The sequence below is a fragment of the Falco punctatus genome, assembly GCF_963210335.1.
Source record: "Falco punctatus genome assembly, chromosome: 1".
Classification (NCBI taxonomy): Eukaryota; Metazoa; Chordata; class Aves; order Falconiformes; family Falconidae; genus Falco; species Falco punctatus.
Genome location: NC_137580.1, coordinates 127,565,225 through 127,592,843, shown reverse-complemented (window position 1 = coordinate 127,592,843; position 27,619 = coordinate 127,565,225). Strand labels below are relative to the sequence as shown.

The 27,619-nt window shown below is 46.2% G+C and overlaps 1 protein-coding gene across 1 annotated transcript in view; it reads left to right on the top strand.

Annotated features, from left to right (window-relative positions):
* Nucleotides 1-27,619, top strand: part of FASN (fatty acid synthase) — a 91,994-nt gene that overhangs the window by 45,099 nt on the left and 19,276 nt on the right. Inside the window, exons 13-34 of the mRNA XM_080373820.1 lie at nt 7,985-8,131; nt 8,933-9,085; nt 10,396-10,569; nt 11,385-11,585; nt 12,028-12,150; nt 12,806-12,921; nt 13,175-13,309; nt 15,990-16,449; nt 16,796-16,983; nt 17,749-17,938; nt 19,353-19,447; nt 19,857-19,991; nt 20,282-20,485; nt 22,097-22,212; nt 22,664-22,839; nt 23,184-23,375; nt 23,664-23,744; nt 23,839-24,027; nt 24,342-24,521; nt 24,743-24,946; nt 26,194-26,504; nt 26,652-27,041. Of these exons, the coding sequence (XP_080229946.1) occupies nt 7,985-8,131; nt 8,933-9,085; nt 10,396-10,569; nt 11,385-11,585; nt 12,028-12,150; nt 12,806-12,921; nt 13,175-13,309; nt 15,990-16,449; nt 16,796-16,983; nt 17,749-17,938; nt 19,353-19,447; nt 19,857-19,991; nt 20,282-20,485; nt 22,097-22,212; nt 22,664-22,839; nt 23,184-23,375; nt 23,664-23,744; nt 23,839-24,027; nt 24,342-24,521; nt 24,743-24,946; nt 26,194-26,504; nt 26,652-27,041 (4,160 nt within the window). The remainder of the gene's footprint in view (nt 1-7,984; nt 8,132-8,932; nt 9,086-10,395; nt 10,570-11,384; nt 11,586-12,027; nt 12,151-12,805; nt 12,922-13,174; nt 13,310-15,989; nt 16,450-16,795; nt 16,984-17,748; nt 17,939-19,352; nt 19,448-19,856; nt 19,992-20,281; nt 20,486-22,096; nt 22,213-22,663; nt 22,840-23,183; nt 23,376-23,663; nt 23,745-23,838; nt 24,028-24,341; nt 24,522-24,742; nt 24,947-26,193; nt 26,505-26,651; nt 27,042-27,619) is intronic.

The following is a 27,619-nucleotide window of genomic DNA, read 5'->3' as shown; positions in this document are numbered from 1 at the left end:
GAACAACATGATGCATTCCCCTGAACCAGGCCCTGAATGGGCTCTTTCTGTAGCTCAGAGCATAGTGGTTTCTAACAAGTACAGGAATTTTGGCCCAGATCATACCAGTTACAGCTCTCTCTGGTTATTTCTAGAACACAATGTGTAAATTCTAAAGTTCTTAATAGCTTTATATTATCTTGAAAAATATTTTTAAAATTTTCAGTTCTGTTTTCAATATTGTACTGTGGAGATGTGCAATATTTCAGTGCTGTGAGATTCTGTGCATGTACAGGTACTGGAAGCAGTGTTGCCTTGGAAAGCGCGTGGTGTGTTCAGTCATCTTTGTAATGCTGCATCTGAGCCCAGAAACTATTACTTTTTATTCCCTGTATTGTGGGTATAAGCTCATGGGCTGCAGGCTTCAGAAATGCCTTTGTGTAGGTTTCTTTGCAGGGTTTTAGTTTTTTGTTTGCTTATTTGAGGGGTTTTGTTTTTTGGTGGTGGTGGTTTTTTTTTTCTGTGGTTGTTTGGTGTGTGTGTCCATCTTCTCTTCCCCCCCCCCCCCCCCCCCCCGCCCCACTATGTGTGTCACCTGGCATGCCCGGTCATGCAGCCCTCTTGCCAGAAACACAACTTTAATTTATTCAGTTTCCCTGAGAAACAGGTTTCCTTAAGGCAACTGTAGGTAAGGGAAGATGATAACTCTTGATTGTTTCATCTGCTTTACTTGGGATAGGAAAAAAAATTAGTAGTTCAATCATTGTACCTTTGTTTCAGAGTAACTGGAAGAACGCAGTGTACCAGCAGGCTGAAAATTAACAGTGTGGCTGTTAACAACGGGTAACAGGGACACGCTGCCTGGATCCTGTGTCCTGTGGGGGGAGGTTGTGCTCGGTGCGTACAAAATACAGGGGGGATATGGGGGCATATTAAGACCAACGTGTTCAGCTAATTGGGGCGCTTTCCGAGGGAGGCGGTGGCGAGTCGGCCGCGGCTGGGTTGCACGGAGCTGCGGCCCGTGCCGGTCGTGGTCGTTACCGCGGGGTTAAACAGCTGCGACAGCGCCGAGGAACGCTCGGGTAAAGGCGCAAGTTGCGCGCAGAGGTCGCGCTGCCGCCGCACCGCAGCCCGGGCACCGGGGGCGCAGCGGGAGAGGGACCTTGGCGGAGTGCGACTGCGCCCCGGGCCTGCGGCTGCCGGCGGGGGGTGGGTTTGAAGTTTTTTAAATATTTTTTTTAGTAGCAGCGGAGGGTAACACGGAACAAAATTCATATGTGTTCGCTGCTCCGCTTTAACGCAAGGCGTGCGAGTTACCGAGAAGGTGGAAGCGCGGCACCCGCGCACGGAGTGACCTCTCCGCCGTCCCGAGGCGGGGTGGGTGCACCGCGGAGCGCAGACCCACCCCCTGCGTCGGCCCGCCCAGGCCTCGCTCCGCCGCCGCCAGTGACGTCGGCGCGACGGGCCGGGGCACGGGGCAGCTCATCCGCGGCCGGCGTGCCCGCTGCCCGGGGGTAACCCCGGCCCCGCGGGCCGCCGGGGTGAACGACCGTGGCCGCCGTGAAGCGCGGCGCGCTGCACCCGCCTCCGGCCCCTCATCGCCTCATCACCTAGCAACGCCCCACGGGCCACGCCATTGGCGGCGCCGCGCCCCCGCCTACACGCCGCCGCCTCCGGATTGGGCGCCGGGCCGGGCTGCGCGACCAGCCCCGCGCCCCGGCCCTTTGTGAGCGGCGGCCACCGCCCCCTCCCGCCGGGCCGCGTTGCCCCCCCCCCCCCCCCCCCCCCCCCCCGCCTTGCGCGCACACGCGGGACGACGGGAACGCAGAACGGTCCGTGTCCGCGGCGGGTGGGCGCCCCCCGGCTTCCCCCCCCCCCCTCCCCCCTTCTCCAGGCAGGCCCGCCCAGCGCCAGGCACCCCCAGCAGAGCGCGGCCTCCGGGGCGGGGCGGGGCGCGAGGGCTTGGCCCGGTGCCGCCGGCAAAGGGGCCCGCCCCGGCCCGGCCAGGGCCCCCTCCTCCTCGTGAAGCTGCTTCGGCGGGCAGGGGCTGGCATCACCCCGGGGCCGGCTCGGGGCGGCCCTGCCCCGGCTCTCATTGGACTGCGGCAAGGAGTAAACTATCAGCCCATGTGGCGTGGCCGCTGGAGGTGGCGACTGCTTAAATAGCGCTGGGAGCTAGAGGGAGACAGTGAGAGCGGAGCACCGGCCACCGCAGCAGCGCGGCTCGGCGCCAGAGTCTTCTCGGCACGAAGGCTTCCGCCCTTGCGCAGGTACCGGCGGGCAGTGGGACAACCGCAGCCTCCGCGGGCCGCTGCGGCCGGCAGGCGCACCGGGGAGGGTCCCTCTTGCGCCGTGCGGGGCCTCGCAGGGGTTCCGTGGCCAGGCCCGTGTCTGCCGCACCACCAGAACGTTCTGCGGCCCGGCGTCGTGGCCGCCGTGGGTTCCCTGCTGTGGCTCAGCGCGGCCGCGCCGAGGCGAGCCCCCCCCCCCTTCCTGGCGGTGTGTATCGGGTCCCAGCCTCCCGCTCCGCCTGCCCGGCGCGGAGCGAGCCTGAGCAGCTACGTTGTGGTGCTGGTGCTCGGCCATCTTGGCGGCGGGCGGGGACCACGCCGCCGCGACCCCTCACCGCCGGGCTGGGGCCGTCGCAGCCGCCGGGAGCCCTTCCCCGGCGGGGGGCGGCCCCGCGCTGCCGCAGCCCGGGCGCCGAGCAGCAGCGGGGAGCAAGGGGCCGCGCTGGCCTGGCAGCGGGGCCACGGCGCTACGCCGCCCGTCGGGCCGGGGGGGGGGCAGGGGAGGGGGTGCGGCGTTGGCTGTGGCTGGCGTGGTTTGTCGGTGGGCGCTGGGGAGCCGTCTCCGAAGCGGTGCCCCTGTACTGCTGAGCTTCCTTCTTCCATCTGGATGTAAAGCAGTCGCCCACGCGAGGTAGCCCATCGACCGGGCCCCGGCCTGGGTCCGTTGTGCTCCGCTGGGAGCGGGACCGGCACCCCTGCGGCCGTGTTTGCGCGCGGGGGGTGGTGGTGTCCCCACTCCCTCCCCGGGGGGGCCTTCGGGGGTGCCGGCCGCGGCGCTCCCCGGCCGAAAGCTGCGCTGTGTACGAGGTGGGCAGCGCTGCGGCGGCGGGTGTCAGCCCGCGGGGGGGGTTGGGGGGGCTCGGGGGCGTCCCTTGTAAAACCAGAGGGGAGGAGAAGCCCCGGCTCTCGAGGTTCGTATTTCCCCTGCCGGCCCGGCGCTCCCTGGAGCGGGCGGGGGTTAGCGGTGCGGTGGGGGCGGCTGTGCGGGAGGCGGGCGGGCACGGGCACGTTGCGGACACGATGCAGCAGTACTGAGGGCTTCAGTGTTCGTATAAATCGGTTGTGGCCATTTGGGAGCCGGCCGAGCTGCCTTGGTTCCAGGAGCAGCATCTAACCTACTTCTCTGGGATAACGGCGCTGCACCCTGCTGCGTCCCCAGACCAGCAGGGCGCTGTAAACGCGAAAACAGGCACCGGTTTTCATTTCTTCTGCGGCCAGTGGGACAAACCCAGCTTGAAACAGAAAGAGGCAGTTAAGAAGTCTTCGTTAAAGCCAAACTATAGTATGTAGATCAATGGTAGCCAAATACTTTTGTTTAAAAAAAAAAAAAAAAAAAAAAGAGAAGCAGCCTGTGTTTACCTGCCTTGTAAAAAGGGCTTTCGGAGGCAGGTGTTACCTCTCTGTACGAATGAAGTGAAGATGTAATGATAGTTTTAACTACAAATTTCAGAAATTACAGAAATTAGGAAACCTGGATTATGATGATGTCATACTGAAAAACCAAGAAAGCAATCCTTGTTCCTGTGCTGGAAGGATGCTACGGAGGAGTCATGGATGTTTCATTTTAGAACAAGGGGACTTTCAAAAATGGTAAAGATTTAGACTGCCTAGAAAGAGCATCAGAGTTGGCTTTGAGGATTCTATCCCACCATGATGACAGCTATCAAAATAACAGTGAAATAAACGTTGTGCTCCTGTCTGAGAAGAAGTGTACATCAGGCAAAACAAGATTTGGGTTTTATTTGTTGTTTCTTCTTCTCTCCCTTTCCTCACAGAACTTCAGGTGGACATAGGTACAGTAGAATAAGAAAAGCATTCTCTTATGTGGTTGGCGAGTTGGGTTATGAGTGGGAGAAGAAATCTGATTTTACCTTTGCTTTTTTGTTTTTCTTGTCTTTTTCTTTCCCCCTCTAAAAGCTCACAAGCTTAATGGACACACAGATATTTTTGTAAGGAAACAGTAGATTAAAAGTTTTGTTTAGAAAAAATATACGTACAGCTGCCAGGTGTGGTGGAAAACTCATTAATACTTTTTGTCTTGGTAATGTTTTTGGTGCTGGATTAGTGAGGTACTGAAAGACAATTGTTTTAAATGCAGTGGAGAGCAGTATTTCAACTTAAGGGTAACCTTGGTAACAGCATTAAGCTAACATCACACCAATAGGTATCTAGTACACAGAGAAAAAGATTAAGAAGGTGCAATGTGATTGGAGAAAGGAAATTGTATCAATAAACAAACCAACCTTGTCAAATGGCTAATGTGGGAGGCAGATAACCAGAGCACAGGTATGAAGTGATGAAAGTTGTTACTAGTCAATAATACCAGAAGGGATTGTTAGTTATTACCGGTCACAGACGGAATGAGTCAGCAGTGCAATATTATTGCTAAAAAATATTGTGTAAATCCAGTGAGGTGGTAGTTTACGCTTATCTGGGGTGTCTGTCACACTGATGGGTGTGTGTGGGGTGTTGCTTCTCTCCCCCCACAGTTAAAAATATAGGCTGTCTGAGAAGGATTCACAGAGTTCAAGCCATGCAAAACCATGGGGAAGCAGGGGAAAAAGGATGCTGGATCCAGCAAAATACAGCCTTAAGAAATCTGAGAATCCTCCTTGTCCCTTTCTGTCGTCTTTGTCTCCTTTTTTGACCTGTTGCTTGTGATCACCTTGCTCATCAAATGTAGTAGGAGCAATCTCTTCTGTGTGTTTGCTGTACTCCAATCTCCTTTAAAACCTCTGTAGAAACAATTTTTTTTCCTCTATCTGTGCTATGTCTTATACTTAAAAATATGTCAGTGTGCTGTTTGTAGTCTAAAAATGCTCTACAGGAAAAATGCATCTCATAATATGTGAAATACTGTAATACACCATTTGGAGGTAAAGTAAATCAACTCTAAAATGGTTTACGTACTTATTTCCTGTCAAAGAAGAGCAAGGGCATTGTTCGTAGCCGTAACATCTACTTTAAGTCATCCTGGAATAAAAAGTGATTAATATTAATGATATTTTTTTTCTCTTTTCACTCTTGTTTCCACAGCAAATCATTGCTGCTGTCTGCTGCTAGATCTGTATGTTATCTTAGACATAGGCATTTGGAGGTCTTCCTGTCAAGTCTAAATCTCTCGAGTTCTTTGTGCATAAAAATTCTTAAGTTGTGACTCTTCTTTACCCGTCCACCCAGCTAAAATTAACTTCTTGGCTCTTGTTCTAAATTTTGATTACTGCAGCATCTTTCTCTCCACATTTGACACAGTCTTGCTCAACTACGTTCACAACATGTTGGCAAAAACTGCTTTGCTGATAAATTCCATTATTTCACTGCCTCAGAAGAACGTTTTGTCAAGGTTGGCTGTACCTGGATGGAGGTTTTCTGATACTCCAGGGAAAGATGTGGGGCAGGAAGGAACAATCCGGGAAGTGACATTTTGGTCCCGTGAAATATGAATTGCATTGCTTTCCCTAGAGATCATTGGCCACATAGCTGAGTTGAATCATTTTAACATTATCCCCTTGTGGGTCTCTTGTCTGATGCTGGGACTGCAAGCCCCGTGCCCGAACTGTTCTCCGTCCCGTGCACGGGGCTCCCACGAGCATGGCCATGCCGTGGCCCTCGCTTAGCGATGGCAGTGGCAAAATTGACTTGGCCCAGGCTGGTGGGTGGCACTGAGAGGTGTCCCTTCAGAGCAGCGTGGGCCTGGCACGTTGCTGCCAGCTTCAGTTTTGGGGAATGGCTCCTTGGCGAGGGCCTTGTATGCTTGGCTCTTGGTGTTTCCTTTCCTAAATGCATAACCCGCTTGGAACACGAGTGCTCTGGTCTGGGTGTTTGGCAGGAGACTGGGAAATCCAGAACATCCTTTTGGGAGCACTTGGGTGCCTGCTCCCAGAGGGATGGTCTGGGTGAGACAATCTGCTCTTCTGCTCCAGTCTTGCATAAGTCTGGAGTTACCCCGCAGATGTGGCGGGCGACAGCTGCAGAGGGGAAGGGTAGGGGGAACCGGGGCGTCGTGGCAGGGCAGCGCTGGTGGCTCTGCACCCCACCAGCAGGAGGGCCCTGTGCCTGGGCAGGGTGTGCATGGGGAGGCCTGGCTCTTGCTCGGAAGCATCAGGAACTCCTGAAAGAGGCCGAAAAACAATGCAGAAATTAAATGTCTTGGGTTGGAGAAACAAGTACAAAGCTAGGAGTATCCGTTGGAGCTGTTTTGTGGAGGAGATGGTCGAGCAACAGCAGCAGTGCTTGAGCAAGGCACCTGCACCATGGCACTGAGGAGCATGGTGCGTGGCGAGGGCAAACATTGGGTCTTTTGTGGCAAAGTTTCTCCTTAAAGTTTAAGGCAGACTTTTAGCTACTTGAATAGCCAGTTTTCTCTGTGGTTTTCACTGGTTAAAATGCCACACATTAACCCTAAAGAATGTTTTGCCTCTGCTTACCAGAAGAATTATTGAAGGAGCTACTATGAATGCTTGCTACCTCTTCTGTTCATGCAACCACTTTTATTTATTTATATTTTTATATATATATTAATTAACCCATATATACACAAATATATATAAAAATAACCCATATATATGTGTGTGTGTGTGTATATATATATGGGGGCTTCCCCCTCTGCCCTTAACTTGTCTATTTAGGATCTGCATACTATAATTTGAATTTAATGGAGACGTCAGGTTAATTTGCTTTCTCTCTGCTTCATTGTTAACATTTTTCGTGTTATAGAAAATAAATGAGTGTGACTAATAGATTAAAGTGTCTCTTGGTGTTGTGATCTGTATGGATGGCCCGCGATGCCACGTTATGCAGCATGATGTTGTCTTGTGGTGTTTGAGATTGGTGTCTTAGAATGCAAATTCCTTGGGACAACAGATAAGGTTTTTCATCCTGTCTGGAAACCAGATCGGTTCTGCCAACTCGTAGGTTAAAGCCGCACTCTCTATCACATACACTCGGTTCCCCCTTCCCAGTCCTCTACACATGTGGCAGTGCAGGGTCCAGTTGGGAAACACTTTACAAGTAGAACTTATTTCTTGCTTCATGTATTTAAAATGATGGTAACTTCATTGTAATCTTCGGGCTTTTGTGTGGTTTTTTGCCTGTGTGCATGTTCTTTGGGTTTTTTTTTGAGGGGGTGGTGGTGGTGGGTCATTTGGGGTGTTTTGTGTGTGGTTGGTTGGTTGGTTTTTGTGGGTTTTGTGGGTTTTTGTTATGGGGTGTTGGTTTTTTTCCTTTGCTTCCAACAAATGTTCTGATTATTGATTCTTAAGTTAGCATTTAACTTTGGAATGATTGTAGAACTTGTTTGGCTACCTGTTAGGTTTGCCTTGTAATTATGTATTTTACTATATGTATTTCATAATTTCTCCACCCACCTCTGCTCCAGCATGTTCATCTTTCTTCTCTGCTGACTTCAGAGGCTCTGCATTTAGCAGAGCTAGACCTGTTCACTCTCTAGTTGTCATGCAGAAACTGTTGGTTCTCGGAGCCCAGTGATCCATTGAGGATCAGTTTTTCTCATCCTCACTGACCCCATGTATTTTACAGTTGATTTGGTTAGTTGGGATGTCTGTCTCTCTTAGTAGAAACTCCAAGGGCTGTTCCCATGTGGGTGTTTCTGCTGCAAATATGCCTGTTTGTCACAACATGTCAGGAAGACAAGACACGTGTACTCTCCTTCTCTGTGTGAAATCTTACTAGTCTTACTGCTTTGTGGATCTCAGCAACAGGGAGAAGTTCAAAGATGGAGGACGTGGTGATTGCAGGCATAGCAGGAAAGCTGCCAGAATCGGAGAACTTGCAAGAGTTTTGGGAGAACCTGCTTAATGGAGTCGATATGGTCACAGAGGATGATCGGAGGTGGAAGCCAGGTGAGTGCTTATTGTCTCTGCTTTTGGAGCCCCACGTCCTGAGTGTTTCAGAGGAATTACTCTGTGAAAGGAAAGGGTTCATCAGATGCAAAACCCTGCCAGAGCTTCTGAATTCACTTCTGACAGATCATAAAGAAATTCAGGAACAGAATGCTTTTATGAAGTTCTCAGACAGTGTGTTTTATAACGTCATGTCCTATGTAGTACTAGCTTATAGATTAATATGTAGCTTGCTCCCAAACAGAAGAATACTGTGACAGGGCAGCTAGGCAAGGTTAATCCTGTACCTGCTGTTGATAGCTGTGGCAGTAAGATGGCTCTGATGCTTTTCTGGGTTCAGAAGTAGCACAGGGACTCCAGTCCTGTGGTTTATGGCTTTTTGCAATGTTCTTTTCTGTCTGATTGTCTTTCTGAAGTGTTCAGCACATGTATGTCAGTTCAAGCTAGTGATTTGCAGAAGTGAAAAGTAGATTTTGTTTTCCTTCTCACTGGTGAGTGACTGGAACCGCTGATTTGGACTCTCTTTATGTGCTTGGTACAACTTTCCAAAGCAAAAATGCTTAAACCAGATAGCTGTCTTTTGCTGCCATATCCAGGAGAGTCTTACAAATGACAGTTGTTTTTGTTAATGCAGCATTCTCATTTCCAAATGAGGTTCAGAGTTTGGTAGGCAGATAGCTGTGCAGTGGTCTGGGTACTGCAACAAGGAATTGGCTGTGGTTGTTCTGTGCTTTTGTGTCATCTGGTGGCTGCTTCAGAACTGATGTATTGTGTGACGCAGTGTTGAATTTTTCTTCACAGGAATTTATGGACTGCCCAAGAGAAATGGAAAGCTCAAGGATATAAGCAAATTTGATGCATCCTTTTTTGGGGTTCACCCCAAACAAGCTCATACGATGGATCCTCAGCTTCGCTTGCTGTTGGAAGTTTCTTTTGAAGCTATTTTGGATGGAGGTAAGCAGCTGAACGACTGAAGAGGGACAACTGTGCTGTATTGTCTCTGTGCAGCAGGTGCAGACATGCGCTTGTGTGATGAGATCTCTAATTAAAGAGAAAGCCATCACATTAGAGAGCAGGCCACGGAACTGGTACGGTGTTTAGAAGAAAACTGTTCTCTAGAACTCAAAGTAGGAAATCTGTGTTGACTGCCAGCAGATCTCTGACAAATGTATCATATAGTCCAGTCAGTACAACAGAAACATTTAAACAGTTAACAGTTCTAGAGCTTTTGTGTGTTTTGCTCTGATCTAATATTCTGTAATAGATCCTGTTGTTAAAGGCATGGCTGTAGTGCAAAAGGAAGATGTCTCTGTTAGAATTCTCATCCATGTTCTAAAAGAATGGCAGATAGCCTGATGTATTCCTGTCTGTTGGCCAGGTTCATAGAAAAAATTTGGCATTTGATGTGCTTCTATAGAAGGTTTGTCCAGGAAGCGTGATTTCAGAAATTGGAGCCTCTTTCCTCCATTGCTACCAGTGTTCTGGGCTTTTGAGTTCTTTACCTGCAGAACCAAAAAGTTTGTTCTTTATGTTAATCAGTTTCATGTCTGAACATAAGAAGCACATGGGAAAAAGTTGGAACCACCTCACTGGTACTGACTTACTAAAATTAACACTTGCTCCTCTGCTGCTGAGCCTCAGTCTGGAGGCTTGAATATTCTGCTTGTCTCCAGGACTCCTGAAGCACAGAGAGGAACCAGCAGAGACGGCTGCAAGCTGAGCTTGCTATGCAGTCTTTTAGAGTAGAGTTCTTTCTTGTTCTGGTTGTTGGCTTTTGTGCTTAAGAATTTTCCCTTCTGTCTTGTACTTCAGATCTGGGCTTTATCTGTGGTTACAGGTAGATACTTATGTGCTCACATGACATTCCAGGTGCTGTGATTTTTCTCCCCTTTGGTCTGCTCCTTTTCTCTGCACTGGAAGTCAGCTTTTAGCTTCTCTGATCAGTGTTTCTGTCTTTCATGGTCCATATGCTTTTTGACGCAAGACTAGCAATGCTCAGCGAAGCTGAAAAGCTGTCTCTGGTAACAGTATGTCTTTGCCAAAAGGCAGCACCAAAATTCTGGTGGCCTCTTGCAGTAAGGCTTGTAAGGTCTGCAGCTGAAACAGATAGAAGATAACTGTAGGTAAGGGAAAAGTACTGCAGGCCAGCCGAAAGAGACAGTAAGTAGTATTTCATGAGCTGGTGCCAGTGTACTTGGTGTTTCCCCAGTTTGCCCCTTATTATAAGTTTGTCTGCTGTAATCTACCTTCCAATATCCCCACAGGTATTGATCCAGCCACCCTCCGTGGCACAGATGCAGGTGTATGGATTGGTGCCAGTGGGTCAGAAGCTGGTGAAGCCCTTAGTCAAGATCCAGAAGAGCTTTTAGGATACAGTATGACTGGCTGCCAGCGTGCTATGTTTGCCAACAGGATTTCCTACTTCTATGACTTAACAGGTAAGTGCCCCCAAAACTGTTGATGCAATTTGAGCATGATTGTACTGTGGTTTCTGTAGAGGAGTGGGATGGATATGATGTCGTAGACCCTTTTGGGATGAGAAAGTAGCATGTAACTACTGTAAGGAGGCATATGAGAAGCAGAAAACTTAACTGTGATAACACTCACTGTAAGGCTTTGTCTTAGTTTCTGGGCATAGCTAGCATTCATCTGAAAGGTGATGATGTCAGGAGGCTTCCATAAAAAGGCCTAGGTCCTTTTCGGACCTTAGACTGCTGTTTGGTGTCAAGCTATGCAGAAGTCTGCTAGCCCAGAGACAAACTTACTGGAACAGTTGGCTTTTTTTTGAGTGAAGTGGGAGAGCCACCAGAATGATGTGACTGAAGGCATAGACATGGCATTGAAGAGAAGAGAGGGGGGTGGGCCTTGTTCCCAAGAGCAGCAGAGAACAGAGATAATGGCAAGGGTGGGACCAGGGAGGGGGAGGGATATTTGTTGCTGAGAATGGGGAAATAAGTGAGACCTGCATGTGAAGCTACGATACCTCTTTTTGATGGAGACAGAATTTTAGAAATACCCTTAAAGCCACACTTTGCATTTTCCCCCCCCATACTTTTCTCATCCCTTGTTACCTGGTAAATAGGCAGAGATGGTGATTCTTTTCTCCCCTTGTATCAGGAGTACCTGTTATGTTCTGAAGCAACTCTTACTTAATTTTTTAAAAATATGTTTCTCTCGTGATCCCATCCTGTAGCAACTCTAGGAAATAAAAGCTGGTTTTTACCGGTTTTGTTTTCACTTTCTGTTCTGTAAGGACCAAGCATAACTATTGACACAGCCTGCTCCTCTAGTCTTGTGGCTCTGGAAAATGCTTATAAGGCAATTCGTCATGGACAGTGCAGTGCAGCCCTGGTAGGGGGGGTCAACCTTCTGCTGAAACCCAACACTTCTGTGCAGTTCATGAAGCTGGGTATGCTTAGCCCTGATGGTGCCTGCAAGGCTTTCGATGTTTCAGGTAAGGCATTAGAACAAAAGGTGGTCATGTTGTCTGAGAGGAACTTACTGTGGAGTCTGTGACCAGATACTTTTGTAATACAGCAAAGAGCCAGTCTTGTAACGGTCCTTAGGCGCAGTGTTTGGGACGTACCCTGGGCCTGATCTGTGGTGCATGCTCCACTGAACCTGGAAAACTAACTGTGGGGAAGAAACTATGTGGTTCATTCCTTAGCCATTGGGGAAAGGAAATAGCTGTCTCCTGATGGAAACTTTCTGTCATAATTTGTGATGAGCAGTGATCCTTTCTAGGACATTAATTTTTTTTAAAGAACTGGCTGTGTCATACTCTTAAGTGGTCTGCTGTAAGTCATATCTCAGGAATGAGAACGTTACTGCATGGTGTTCTGCCACTTTATTCAAAGCAGAGCAGAATTAGTGACTTGTTCATTCTCTGATCTCAGGAAATGGATATTGTCGCTCTGAAGCTGTTGTTGTCATTCTTTTGACCAAGAGATCTATGGCTAAGCGTATCTATGCCACAATAGTCAATGCTGGAAGTAACACTGATGGCTTCAAGGAGCAAGGTAGGCCTTGAGCCTCTGAAAAGTGACATGTACGGAACTGTTCAGTCTAGAGTCTAGAGTCTTTGTCATCAAAAACGGGCTGTTGTGGGGTACTACCGAAGTGTGAAGGTTTTTTTACTGGTTGATTTTTCTTCTTTGGTAATGCAAAGTTCAGGACCCCATTTTGTAAAGAAGTTGAAGGAGACAAGTGGTGGTTTCAACTGTACCAAGTAACAGGAATGTCCCGTTGTTAGTTTAGCCTTCCTCTGGACATCTCTGCAGTAATTTCTGCACTGATGTTAGGAATGTAGGTGGTTTTATGACTGTAAGGCTCTTTCCCTACTGCTGTCCCACTTTTCCCACTCTCCAGTTATGGAAACACCAAGTTCATATGTGCTGCTTGATCTAGACATGTCCTAGAAGTTAACCCGTGTCTTTCCACACTGGTCTAGCCCATTGCTTCAGGTCCGTTTCTGGTTCCTCTGCTTTTCCAAAGAGCCTGGGGGGTTTATTGTGTTTGGTGCTAAGGACATTGGTGTAAATCCTGAAAAAGTCTAGCTTTGGGTTTTGGGTTTTTTTGGACCCGGTAGCCCCAAGCAGTTGAAAGGGTGCTAAAAAGGGTGCTAACAGGAAATATCTGATGGGAGAGAGGAATTGACAGCAATTTTGGTCCTAGGTGTGACATTCCCATCTGGAGAGATGCAGCAGAAGCTGGTCAGATCTTTGTACAAGGAATGTGGTATCAACCCTGCAGAAGTGGAATATGTTGAAGCTCATGGGACAGGCACCAAGGTCAGCATGGCCCCTTTGGGTTTGGAGGGGTTTCATCTCCCTTATTCCCTTTGCATCGCTTGACAGGCTTTTCCATCACATTATTCCTTGTTTTTCCAAAAGGAGCTATATGTCTCCCATCTGGCAGTTACTACAATATGTACTGCTTTACCACTTTTGGATTTTGCCAAACATCTTAATCTTTCCAGGTTTCTCTTTTGTAGTGTGTTTTGGAAGTGCTGGCTAACAGCCTTTCTGATCCTCTTTCTGCTAGGTTGGAGATCCACAGGAAGTAAATGGCATTGTGAATGTTTTCTGTCAATGTGAGAGAGAGCCGCTGTTGATTGGGTCAACCAAGTCAAACATGGGTCATCCAGAGCCTGCCTCTGGGCTTGCTGCATTAGCCAAGGTAATGAGTGGCTTGAGAAGGAAAACCGGGGGTGGAACATGACAGTGTGTGGGTTATTTAATGTCTGTTTTAAGGAAAATTTGCACTGATCCAGGGTAGATATGTTCACTAGTAATGAGAAGAACTTGGGTCATTCTCATTAATTATCTACTTCTTGCTTCACCTGTAAATACTTTTAAAAGCTCAGGTGGCTGTTCTGCAAGCTGGACACAGATGCCCAGGTGGCCTTCTGCTGCGTGTGTGCAGAAGTGTGCACGTGCACTCTCACAAACCTTAGTTCCCCCTTCCTACTGAATTCTACAGGAGCGTAACTCTGCTTAGAATAAAGGCTTTGGGGTCACTGTTGGTTATCCTTACACTGCGCCTTCCAGCAGAGCTCTGCTGTAAGTCATCTGGGTTTTGAGGAGCGTAGAAGTAGAGGGACTTAAAACATTTGGAGTAGTCAGTGATGACCAAAGATAAAAGGCAGAGTGGGCTGTCTATGCCAGTAGGGTAGCTGATCCTTCTGGCTGTTTGTCAGGGTTATATCATTTCTTTCTCTTCACTTTTATGCTGGCAGGAACACAGGTGAGTTCTTGGGGAGCTTGAGTAACTGGTTGTCTTGGCAACCAGCCTGCTCACTACTGCTGTGGGCAGACCATCAGATTGGCTCTGGCTGCTAAACTGCTTAGCAGAGCGCTAGTTAATGTTCACACTTGGTTGTAAGCCTATTACTGACAGCCTTAGGACCATGCAAATTGAAATCACGTACACTGTCACTGCTAGAATTTTAGGCTCTTTAAAATGGTTATTGTGACCTGAATAGATACAGCTTGCTGTGAATAGTATCACCTACAAATAAATCACAGCAGCATCTGTCTCCCTGTAGAGGAAAGTTTTACTTTTTTGAGCACCACATGTCTCTTACTGACACCTTCTTAGAAGGAATGATAACTGAGTCACAAAATAAACCTCTTCATGCATACAGTGTTGTACATTGTAAACAGTTTTAGTGCAGTTCTGCCATGATCTGTCCGGACAGGATCATAACTTTGAGATACTGTTTCCCTGTCTGTGTTTCTTAGAGGATGCAGAACTCCAAAACCAAGGACCACAATCTCTTTTTGAAGACTTCTCTGACACCATGTTTTCTGGTTGTTTTTTTTAAATCAGTTTTCTTACTTTGTACTGGAAGTTACAGCTGCAGGCAAGACCCTATGGCACCCATCATACCTGCTAGAGTACAGTTCTGCTATGCTTTTGTTAAACTGTGTTAGGTCTCGTTTCCAGATCTGGCACTTCGAAAGTCCCTGAAGCTTTGGGAGGATGTTAGAAGCTCTGTCTCTGTTCTCGATTCTTTGGAAGTTGTGCAGTACTTGGTATTTTAAGATTGGGAAGTTAATCAGAGTGGCAGATCAGGCGTCCTTGAGACCAAGCCAGAAACTACACCAAGCTTAAACAGTAACTGTCTCGAAGTCTGCTGTTTCCATAAATGTTTTCTTTTGAAATTCCATGAAATTCTCTTATATTTGAGATACTAGTTAGGAAAATAGATCTTGAAAGTATCTGATTTCAAACTTGAGGAGAATCCATTAATTATGTTGATAGGTAGGAAAGAAACCAGGTCTTGCTAAGGCCACTTTAGTTAAATTCTGGTATGGGAGGGAAAATTCACCTGCACCTTTGAACTGCTCAGCCTAATAACTTGCTCACTGTGCTGTAGTCTCTTAACTTGTGTTACAAACCATGGCAGGCTTAAAAGTATGAATATGTATGCTGTGTAAAGCAACAGCAAGTTTGTAGTGCATAGTATTGTAGGTGTAGGACAGCGTGCATGAAAACATTTAGACTGCAACTTTAAGCGTGCTGGCTGGAGTTGAAGTAATGCGTTTATGCTGGTTGTTCTTCCAGGTAGGCTGTCATGTCTGATAGTCAACTTGAAAGAACAGTTCCCCAACCAGTATGTTTCTCTGACGATTTCGGGGTGATGAAGGAACTGCCAGATGCAGAGAGCGCAGGGTGTTGGCAGCTGACTTTGTAGTCTGTGATTTGCTGGACTTGTGCTTCAGAGGAGTATGGGCTTGGTGTCATGGGCTGTTTGTAGGATGCTGCTGAGGGAAGGGAGCTCCTCTTTTTTTTGACACAGCTGTTCTAACTCTCATCCTGCTTCTGTACTTCCCTTTGGCTCTGTCAGTTCTCACCATTCTGTTCTTCCTGCTTTTTTGGGTCAGGAAGACAACAAATGGGTGCAAAGCAGCAAGCAAACTCCTTTACCAATGCTTCAACTTGGCTCTTTCCCAGCAAAGGCAGAAACAGAAGCATTTGTTGTGATAAGGAAGAGCATGTGTGGTGTTGTGTGACTGGGCAGAGATGAAGCAGAGCGTAATGAAGGGACAGGAATCTAAAAGGGGAGAAGGAAGATGTGATACTTACAGTAGCCAGGCTGCTTTACCAGCAAAACTGCATGGCTTTCCAGTTAGAAAGGGTCTGAACGCTGAACTTAAAGCTACCACCCTGACCACTGCTGACTTCCTGCAAGGAGTTAGGGTTTGCCTAGATGAACATCAGTAACGCTATTCTCTGAAGTGTCCCTTAGAGAGCTGCTTTAGTGTATTCTATGTGGTCACTTGTAGTAAAACAGTAACAAAAGAATGTTTGTTACAAGGAAATGCAGAGCACAGAACACTGCTTTTTCTTCCAGGTCATTCTCTCTCTGGAACATGGGCTATGGGCTCCAAATCTTCATTTCAATACCCCAAATCCAGATATTCCTGCCTTACAAGATGGCACTTTGGAGGTGGTTTGTAAACCAACACCAGTGAAAGGTGGCCTTGCCAGTATCAACTCTTTTGGCTTTGGAGGTGCTAATGCCCATGTCATTCTGAGGCCGAATGAGAACAAACACCAGCCTCTTGAGACTTGTAACGTGCCAAGACTGGTTCAGTTTTGTGGCAGAACCCAGGAAGCTGTGGAAGTACTAATTCAAGAGAGCAGAAAACATGCAGGATGCAGCCCATTTGTAAGCCTGCTCACCGATATCTCTGTGGTTCCTGTGTCCTCCATGCCCTACAGGGGCTATGCGCTAGTTGGCACTGAGAGTGACATACAAGAGGTTCAGCAAGTTCAAGCGTCTGGTAGACCGCTCTGGTACATCTGCTCAGGTAGGTGTGCAGTGGGTCCAAGCTTCTGCATTCCTCTGGATCTGGGGCTTGGGCAGTTGCATTCTGTGCTGTAATGTAGTTTTCACTATAGCATGAGGAAATATCTTGCAGCCCTGTGATATGTCTAGGAGATTCATGTTTCTTGTATTTTTATCTGATCTTCCAACTTTGCTATCTTCTGGTGATAGTAAAGTCCAGGAGAATAAAAAACAGTGCCTAATTTAGGGGATAATAGAAATGTACAGTGTTCTGCTCTTGGATAGAATTCTTTCACTGCCAGAGCAAGTGTGTGATGTCCTTTTGTGGAGTGTTACTGAAGCTCCCTTTCTCCCTCCTTATTCTGCAGGCATGGGGACGCAGTGGACAGGTATGGGCCTGAGCCTTATGAAGCTGGATTTGTTTCGCCAGTCTATATTGCGCTCAGACGAGGCTTTGAAGAACACAGGCCTAAAGGTCTCAGACCTGCTTCTGCAAGCAGATGAAAACACTTTCGATGACACTGTCCATGCATTTGTTGGACTAGCTGCTATCCAGGTAAGACTCAGATGGCTGGTGGAGGTCGTTATGGACTCAATCCACATAGGCATACTCTTCTAGTGTGCCTGGCCCTTAACGCTTTATACTAATTAATGAAGCTTGTTCTGTGTAATCAGCAAATGGCAGCTGTTAGAAATACCTCTCTGATAGGAGGGAGCGTGTTGCACCCTTAGCAGTTCAGGGCTCTGCCACCTGCAAGATGCTTGGACAAATACTGAGCTAAACTGATGTGTGTGTGTGTATATCTGCATGGGGCATTTTCTCCTTTTAAGACACTAAGGAATGTCTTTAAGTTTTATGAAGGTGTTTGTGCCAAGAACAAGGTTTCGCTGAATGCCTTCTAAAATTTGTTCTGCAAGTGAACTAAAAGATGCCAATGGAAGTCTCCTAATTCTGAGTGTCAATGTGGGATTCGTTGTTTCTTGATAAAGTATAGAGAGGTAGAGCTTTAAAGGTCATCTGGAAGCTGGTCTTGCCTCTTGCTTTGTACAGACATGCTCTTGACAACCTCCTGTTGTTTGAAATAGCTTCTTAGTGGAAAGCTGCATAGTGGAGAGGCCCAGACAGTACTGGAGTCACATAGTGATTCTTGGAATTGCTTTGAAATGAGGCTGGGGGGAAAAAAACGCAGTGAGGCCAAGAAGAATGTACCAAAAAGACCTTTTGCAATGTACTCACTGCTGCTGTGTGCAATGTACTCACTTTGGGGCCTGATAGTTGCTTACTCTGGCATGGAATCACTAATCCTACTTTTCCTTGCAGATTGCCCAGATTGATCTGCTGAAGGCTGCAGGTCTGCAGCCTGATGGGATTTTGGGCCACTCAGTGGGTGAGCTAGCTTGTGGCTACGCAGATAACTCCTTAAGTCATGAAGAAGCTATTCTTGCTGCTTATTGGCGGGGACGATGCGTTAAAGAGGCCAAATTGCCGCCGGGAGGAATGGCTGCTGTGGGTAGGTATACCCTTTCCAGAAGAGTGTACATCCGATCTCTGTATAGCATTGGGGTAAAACTGGGCTCTGAAATGTGTTGGCAGAGACAGTCACGTCTGTAAAATTTTGGCTACTGTTGCCTCTTTCTTTTGATGTGGAAAACATTATTAAATATTGAAGTTGATATAATAGTACTAATTTCTGACTGGAATGCAGCAGAATTTTGGTAATCCATCCAAAATTAAGTGGAAACAGAGAGATTTATTGATGGGTGACCAATGACAGAGGCCTGATAAGTAATATCCTTGAAAAGAGAGGTGAAAAACTTAAGGCACTGGGTGTTTTTGCTCTTGAGAGAGATGTGTGTGTGCACACGCACACATTATATATACATATTTGCATTATTTTAAAAAAATAATAATCTGATTGTCTGCAAGAGTAGTGAGATGCAAAAGCAGTAAGCCACTATTATGTAGTGGGCAACTGGCTCGTGGTATTTAATACTGGTAGAACTTACATGAGCCTAATTGCACTTAGGCAGAAGCTTTCTCCTGAACAAGCTTTGCTCAGTGTTTCTGTAAGTGATATAGCTTTGCCCACTATGGAGTGAAATTTTGAACTTTGGACCCAGCAGGTTTTCTTTGTGGTGTAGCTTCATTGGTAACATTACTATTTTTGTGTGTGTTAGTGTTGGATGCAGTGGTCAGTTAAAACCTGAAATACTTAAGGGAAAAGCTGTTGTAGGTCTAATGCTGTGTGTTTGACTAGGTCACTTGTTACAGTCTGAGACTTCTTACTTTTAACTAATGCTGTAAAGGACTACCTACCTAATTTAGCTTTTTTTCTCCTTTATATTAAATACATGACAAGCTTATCACAGAACTTACCTTGGAGTGCTGCATATAATACATTTTTCATAATCTGATGTTTGATTCAAATTCTTCCTATTGTATCCATTTAATACATGACGGGATGCTGCATGTGTTAACCTAGTTTAAGCCACTAGATTTGTCAATTTCTATGGTTATTTTGTGGCTCTCAGCTTCCGTGAGTCAAGCTCATGTGTTGTCTCTCCTGTTCTAGCTCAGGTTGCTAAGGTCAAGATGAGGTAACCGATTCTATAGCTTCTTTGAAAGCATGTGGGCTTTCCCCTGCCTCATCCCTTAATGGGCTGGTACAAAGATTCAGTCATCTGTTCTTGTTCTCATTCAATAGAACAGTGATAAATGGCATGTTGAAGCCCTGAGATAAGTATCCTTAGCTCTTGCAGAATCACTTTTGGGGACAAGAGTGGATCTCTGTCTCTCTCTTAAGAACCTTTGCCAGTTTTGCAAAACGCTGAATTAAGCACAGTGATTCTGTGGTTAAGATTGCCTCCTGTTACGAGGCTCGCTGCTAGAAATACTTGTGTTATCCTGAGGGCTTCCTTCTGCAGGTCTGACATGGGAGGAATGTAAGCAACGCTGTCCTCCCAATGTGGTACCAGCCTGTCACAACTCTGAAGATACTGTCACTGTTTCGGGGCCGCTGGTGAGCAAGGAGCTGATACGGTGCATACGGAAGTGATTGGGACCCATGAAGTTTGGGTTTGAAGAAAGCATGAAGCTGAGTTAAAACTCAGCTACTCGCAAGGGGGAGCAGGACTGAAGGACGGGAGGGGACATGGTGCTGTGCGTAAACGCTCAAATGTTCTGTGAGAGGACATGATGTTAGTGCCTCAGTAAGCTAGTAATAGAAGATCTCTTACGCTGAATAGTCTTACAGCCATGAGTGTGATGAGTGATAAATTACAATGCTGAGATAACCTCATCCCAGATATGATTCCCCTTAGTGGCAAGTGATGAAGGGCGTGGCCGGGGGGAAGGAGTGCAGTGACTCATACAGGTCCCAAATACATTGTGAGCTTTCATTTTGAGTTCACTTATGTTCCCCTTCTTAGGACTCCGTGACTGAGTTTGTCACCACACTGAAAAAGGATGGTGTGTTCGCAAAGGAGGTGCGCAGCGCTGGAGTGGCATTTCATTCCTATTATATGGCATCTATTGCACCGGTGCTGCTTAGTGCCCTGCAGAAGGTAAAGCTGCCAAACTGTGGCTCACATGGTTGCGCTCGGGCACCTGGATTTGAGTATAGGTGATGTTAAGCTCAGGAGGGTCTCTCTCTTTAGGGGGACAAGGAAGTACCTTAAGCATGTAGACCTCTGTGAGACCTAAGGTTTGAAGTCCTGTGGCCTCGAGGAGAAGGATGTCTTGAGTAATCAACCTGAGAAAAATGGCCTGTGAAAAGGAGGGGCTGCTTGCTTTTGCCTGCCTTTTCTGTGACATGTAACTCTTCCTCCTGTGCCGCCTCCTTGTCTGTCTGTAGATCATTCCACACCCTAAACCTCGTTCAGCACGATGGATCAGTACATCAATCCCTGAATCTCAGTGGCAGAGTGAACTGGCTAGGAATTCCTCTGCAGAATATCATGTGAACAACCTAGTGAATCCGGTGCTGTTCCACGAAGGTCTCAAGCATGTTCCGGAGAACGCTGTTGTAGTAGAGATTGCTCCACATGCTCTTTTACAGGTATTATGTTTGATTGTGTCAGCGTAATATTATATTGATACGCTGCTGTAGCAAGGAGATTGAGGGCCCAAGGACTAGGGAACAGTGCTGCATTTTTTCGTTTTTGTGTTTTAGGTGGTTTTTTTTTTCTTCCCCCTTCTTTGTTCTGAAAATGCTTTCTCCCTCCAGTACTTTTGAGTCTCTCCCAGTTTTAGCATTTTATTGATGGGTTTTTTTTGTGTGAATTTTCATTTGGTTTGGGTTTTTTTGGGGGGTGGTGTATGTTAATCTTAAAATCAAAGCAAAACAGAAAACCCAAAACCCCAACATACTACTGCTTCCCCATCCAAATATTCACATTGTTGCCTTTATTCATTGCCATGCACACAGCAGAGTCGGCTCTCTGGACTGTGCGATGAGTAAGAAAAGCATTTCACTGGATCTAATGGAAAGTGTATGTGAAACTTGGAATGGGGGGAGATATTCAAGACTAACAGGTTTACTCTATGAAAAATCTGTTATCACCATCTATCTGCTGATTTGGTTTGAGGTTTTTGTCTTAGAAGGTGGTGACTGGTAGTGGTGTTTCCCCATCTTCTCCTAGCCCAAGTAGCCTGAGACCACAAGAGCTTGCTTTCTTCATGAACTCCTTTCTCCTTATGATCGTTTTGCCTTTCTCCCCACCTCATAAGAAATGATCTTTGTGGAATTAGGTCCATAATAGGGAATGCAGAACAGGAGGTATATTAGGATGCACTTGCTCAGCGAGATCAGTGCTGCGGTTTTGTGCCTGTCCCTGAAGTCTCAAGGACTAGTCTTTACTTGGTTTGTGGCATGCAAGAGGAGGAAAGTCTTAAAAAGAATCATAGTTACTTCTGAATCAAGTTGAAGAGTTATACAGTGCTGCTGAGTTACAATCCAGTGTATATTTATTGTGTTATGTTAGTCTTATTTATGCTTTGAAATTGACGTGAAGGGAGAATCAGAGCAGAGCTTTTAAATTAGGCAGATATTTTTCTTGATAAAAAGATAATGTTAAAACCATTGTACAATTCTGGGTTCTAATGCAAGTGACTGAAGACTTTATCAGCTGGGTGTGAAAGCGTTCTGGTTTTCTCTTCCCTCCCTTCTCCCATTTAAAGATGGTTGGATCAAATTGAAGAGGAGATACAAGATGGGTCAGGCGTTTTTTGATTTAATAGCTGTTACTTGGAAAATGTGCTGGGATGCTTCAGGCCAAAAGGAGCTGCTCCTGGAGTAAGGGCCTAAGCTGTGTCTGTGCATGTGTGCACGTGCACACAAGTGGGAGGCTTGAGAGGGTGATTCTGCAGTTCTTGAAGTGCAGCATTTGATTCCATTTGACAGTCTTGCTTGGGAAAGGGAGACTTGTGTGTTGGCAGAACTGTATTAATATTATGAAGGTTCTGCTTTACCAGATGCGCAACTTCTTGGTTTGCTGGAATGGTATTGTGCTGCTCTTCCTCTTACCCGTTAAAAGTGTACATTCTAGCACTTTAACGCAGAACTCTTGGCACAGAAACAGAAGTGGCTTGAGATCTACAGAGAAAAATTCAGAGACAAAGTAGTAAGTAATGCCTTCCTCCAGTGATTTATGGACTCTTATCTGACCAGGCTATCTTGAGGAGAACTTTGAAACCAACTTGCACCATTCTACCTTTGATGAAAAAAGAGCACAAAAATAATTTGGAGTTCTTCCTTATGCAGACTGGGAAGATTCATTTAACTGGGTAAGGAGACTAAGGGAAGAGGGTGAGTGGGGTATCAGTTAGGAGATAATTCAAGTCTCTTCTCTAGTATGCAGGATTGAAATACTCCTTCAATAAACCTGGAAAAATTTTATGCGCTTTACATATTTAACATGCTCACTTATGAAATGTTGCCTTGGGTTAGAGACTGTTCGGGCTGGGAAGGTGCCCTTTAAAGAGGTGTCCCGTTTTAGAAGGCCTAGGAACCTGGAACTAGCTCTTGGAAATAAACTTTGCATCTTATAGACTGTTAGAATTACAAATTTGGCTGCAATAAGTGTTTGTACTCCTGGAGAAATCTGACATGGAGCCCAAGGCCAGTTACTGTCTGACCTCTAAGTGTTATGTTCAATTCCCACCCTGCCCTCCCACCCCTTTTTTTTTTTCTACTCCCCTGCCTCCCTCATTGTCTTGATCTTTTTTGTCTTCCTAGGATAAATGTTCTTGGAAATAACTTGTTCCCACTTGTGAAATACCCTGTTCCAGTGGGAACACCCCTTATATCTCCATACATCAAATGGGACCACAACCAGGACTGGGATGTTCCAAAAGCTGAAGACTTTCCAGCAGGTTCCAAAGGCTCTGCATCTGCTTCAGTCTACAATATTGGTGTGTTTGCCTGTTTGGGGGTTTTCGTTGGTCTATCTCTTTCCTGCTTTACCTCTGCATTTCCTTTTTTTAAAAACTAGGAAAAGGATAGTCAAAGCTGTATCCTTGAAGCCACTTTCTGAAGCTTAATGTTTGGATTGAAAAAGACTGGACCTGATTCTGAAATGGAATAAGAGAGTGTGAACAGAGCAGGAACTGTCTTGGTTCAGACTCACAGTAGTTTTGGGAAGTGTGCGTTGCCAGGCAGGGTAGTTGGGTAGAACCTCTTACAGACATCAAGGGGGGAAAACCTTTTTTATTAGGGTGTTCTTGGTATCTTTATTCTGCTCTTTATTCTTTGACAGATGTGAGTCCTGAGTCTCCTGACCACTACTTGGTTGGTCACTGTATTGATGGCAGAGTCCTGTACCCAGCGACTGGGTACCTCGTACTGGCTTGGCGAACTCTGGCACGGTCTCTGGGTATGGCTGTGGAGCGAACAGCTGTTATGCTTGAAGAAGTCACAATTCATCAGGCGACTATCCTTCCCAAAAAGGGTGAGTGAGGAGTGCTGGTATGACTGCAAAACTGCATAATGAAGATGAAGGGAGTGGGAGGAAAGAAGTGCGAGGGGAAAATGAGGAGGAACATGGGAGAAAGAATATAAAGAAGAGAGTGACACGACTGAACAAAGAGGTTAATTCATACAGTCAAGTAGCACGTGTTATAGTCATCTTCATTACATGTTGTGCACAGTGAGTCTGGAGATGGTGAAAGAAAGCTCTGCTTGCAGATGGTAGCAATGAATGACCTCACAGTCCCATCTTCTGCAATGTTTCTTGCAGGATCAATACAGCTGGAAGTCAGACTGATGCCTGCTTCCCACTGCTTTGAGGTGTCAGGGAATGGGAATCTGGCTGTGAGTGGTAAGAGAAAGAAGTGTATGTGTATGCACTGTCATGCTAAAATCCGTTATTTATGGACACTGATGACTCTTATTCTTGCCACTGTGCCCATCAGGGAAGATTTCCCTCCTAGAAAACAACACTGATCTGAAGAACTTCCACAACCAGACAGTGGACTTTCAGACTCAAGTAGACATGAGCTCAGACTCTGGCCTCTTGAAAGAAGACATTTACCAAGAGCTGCATCTGCGTGGCTATAATTATGGACCAACTTTCCAGGGTGTTCTGGAATGCAACAGTGAAGGTGAATTTACTTTCTATAGAAGAATGATATGCATGGTTATTGTAATGATTAAATATTTGACCTTTTAATTCCATTTGTGTTGACAGTCCACCTGATTGTCAATTTGTGTGGTAACTTTACTTTGTGTGATAATGGAGAGCAGCTACAAGTTCTGACAGAGCATTGGGAAAGCTGTTATCCCCAGTGTAGAACTGACTGTTGGGAGTTTACAGGGGGAGCTGGGTACATGCAGCAGACTTTGCATTTGATAAGCAGTGGCTTCTGGCATCTGCTGAATAACAGAATCAGTGAGGCTTCCTCTTCTTCTTCTGCAGCAAGCAGAGGGAAAGTTCTGTGGAATAGGAACTGGGTGACCTTCCTTGACACCCTGCTGCATGTGATAATCTTGGCTGAGACTGGGCGCAGTCTGCGCTTACCCACCAGGATTCGCTCAGTGTGTATTGACCCAGTGCTGCATCAAGAGCAGGTGTGCCAATACCAGGACAACGTAGAAGGTAACGTCTCTCATGCTTGGGCTTTTTCTAGTTGCTTTGACTGCTGTGTGGATGAATGTATGAGTTCTAAGGAAGAAGGATGGACTTTGGAGGGCCCTCTTAGTCTCCAAGCTGTTCTGCAGCTTCTGTAACAGTCTGACATAGCACTGTTCATCTGATCACCTTGAATAAAATACTTACAGTATTTTGATACAAACTTACTCTTCTTTCTTATCTTTCAGCTTGTGATGTTGTTGTGGACCACTGTCTTAATAGCCTCAGAGCAGGAGGTGTTCAGATCAATGGTCTTCATGCTTCTGTGGCACCACGACGACAACAGGAACGGATCCCTCCCACCCTGGAAAAATTCTGCTTTGTGCCCTATACTGAAAGTGACTGTTTGTCTTCCAGTGTCCATCTTCATACCTATCTGGAGCACTGCAAAGGTAAAGTGGAATTATTTTCTTGTCACATGAGGGGAGTCTTCCAGCCTGACAGGAATGTCTGAGGGAAGCTGTTCATACTACTTCAGAGCATCCAAGAAATAAAGTATTGGTTTCTGTAGAGGACTTCAGCAGGAGTCTTGTGTCTGTATGTTTGCTAGAAGCTAAGAGCTACTTCTGCCTGAGGTATCTCTAGAGTGTACGTAGGAGTAAAGCCATGAGGAGGGGCATCTACCCTTCTATAGCAGTCAATGCAGTGTTGGATGGCACAACCTGCTCTGCAAGCAGAGAGGCATAAATCATAAGGGGAAATCCAGCTTGATGGCTACAAACACTTGACAGGAGAGCCGACTTCCTCAAGTCTTTAGCTTTCTTGTTTTGTTTTCCCCTGTGAGCTGCCAAGATGGGTAAGCTGACATGTCTGTTCCCATTTGGTTGTGGGCACAAGACCATATCCAAGGAGGGGAAAGTGTTTTAGTGAGACATGCAAAAAAAAATTGGTGTTTGCTGCAAGAATAGGATAGGAGGGCTTAGTCTATTGTGAAACTGGTAGCCTAGTACAGTGCTCTTTGGATGGGAAGATACCCACTCAGCTCATTGCTTTAAGTGCCTTTTCATCAAAGGGAAAGAAATTACTGGGTTTTGGAAGTTTTTACTCCAGTGATGAGTTTTGCTCTATCTTGAGACAGCAGTTTTGTCATTCTACATTGGTAAAGTGTCTTCACACTCATCCTTTGATTTGATAATAGATTTTAAAGATATCTGTTCTTCTGCAGTGTCCCAGTACTGTTTCCTGAAAGTTTTTTATATATGCTGTAGTGGGATTTTATTTTTCATAATGCTGTTTCCGATTGCAGCCAGGATGAACTATTTTCCTTCTGGTTATAAAGCAAAAAAGCACAGTAATACTTCTGTATCTGCGGAATCTTACAATTTCCCTCCACAACTCCCTAAATCAGTCAGAAGTTTTCTGTTAGTTGCCTTCTTCCAGTCAGTCTTGCCACAGGTTATTTGGGTGGTTTAGACTGTCTTGCCGCAAAGCCCACTTGTTTGGGGGCTGCAGCTGCTGCACGGAACGTAGTCACATGAATGTACAGGAGCATGTACGGTATCTTTGTGGCTATGCTAATGATAGGAGATTCTGTAATTTGTGGTGCTGATCAGCTGGTGTAGCAAATGGAGGCAAAACCGAAAAGAATCATCTTTGGGAAAATCTGACTCTTCCTTTCATTTCCCCTTCTATTCCATAGATCTGATCCAGAACTTACAGGCTAAGGTGGCAGTGCATGGGGTCAAATTAGTCATCCCTGGACTAGAAACTGCAGTGCCTGCTGCAGAGTTCTCACCCATACAGAAGGGCCTTCAGCATATCCTTGCTGAAATCTGCCGTCTGGAACTGAATGGAAACCTCTATTCTGAGCTGGAACAGATCGTAACTCAAGAGAAAATGCACTTCCAGGACGACCCTCTTCTCAATGGATTGCTAGATTCTTCAGAGTTGAAGACTTGCCTGGATGTGGCATTGGAGAACACGATCAGTCACAGGATGAAGATAGTAGAGGTTAGCTGGAAGCCCAAGATGGGACCACAGCTAGTGTTTCTAGGCCTTCCTCTAACCTGATCACATACTTCTATTGTTCCAGTTATAATTTTGGATATCGTTCAGGTTTCAACTTGGTTTCCTCTTTTCCTTCCCCTTTTCTCACAGGCTCTTGCAGGAAGTGGACATCTGTTCTCTCGTGTCAAAAGTATTCTGAATACTCAGCCCTTGTTGCAGTTGGAGTACATTGCCACTGACCACAACCTGAAAAGTCTTTCAGCTAGTGAATCAGAGCTACAGGATGCTGGAATCTTCTTTAGCCAGTGGGATCCATCTAGCCTTCCCTCTGGAAATCTGACCAATGCTGACCTGGTGGTATACAACTGTTCCACAAGTGTTTTAGGGAACACCACTGAAATTCTCTCTAATTTGGCAGCTGCAGTGAAAGAAGGAGGGTTTGTTTTGGTACACACCCTCCTTAAAGGAGAAACTCTTGGAGAACTTGTCAGTTTCCTTACAAACCCAGATCTACAGCAGAAACACAGCTTCTTGAGTGAGGTAAGCCTCCTGGAAGGGACAAATACTTTATATTCTGGAGCGTGCTGTTTGCAGATGCTCTTGTTGAGCAGACATCACTTATATTGCTTTTCACTGAGACCCTATGCAGGAATATGTAATAAAGAGCTCTTCAGAAGAGAAGAATTGTGGATTTCCACATACTAGGTTGGGAGAGTGAACTGTGAGTTCAGTCAGGAAAGCCTTTCTTAATGCATTGGAAATTATTCATTGTTGTTTTGTATATCTACGTAATCTGTATGGAAATACTGAATAGGATAATTCCTTTATAGCTAAAACCTGCTGCATTGTTGGGTAGGGCACAGCTTTATCGCTGTAGGATCCTAAAATGCTTGAGTATCAGAATATCTCTCTTCCTTTTGATATCACGGCTGGGAGTGAGACTTTACAAACTAGTTAAGTTCTTCTAACAATGAAGTGCTCCCTGAAAGGAAGGCTTTTCTCTTGTAGTCGTCTTTTCTTTTGTCCTCCTTCCTTCCCTTCCTCCACACTTTATCTGATCCCATAATGACATGCAACAAAACAAGCCCTCAGAAGGGGCAGGGGAGCAGGGTATCTGC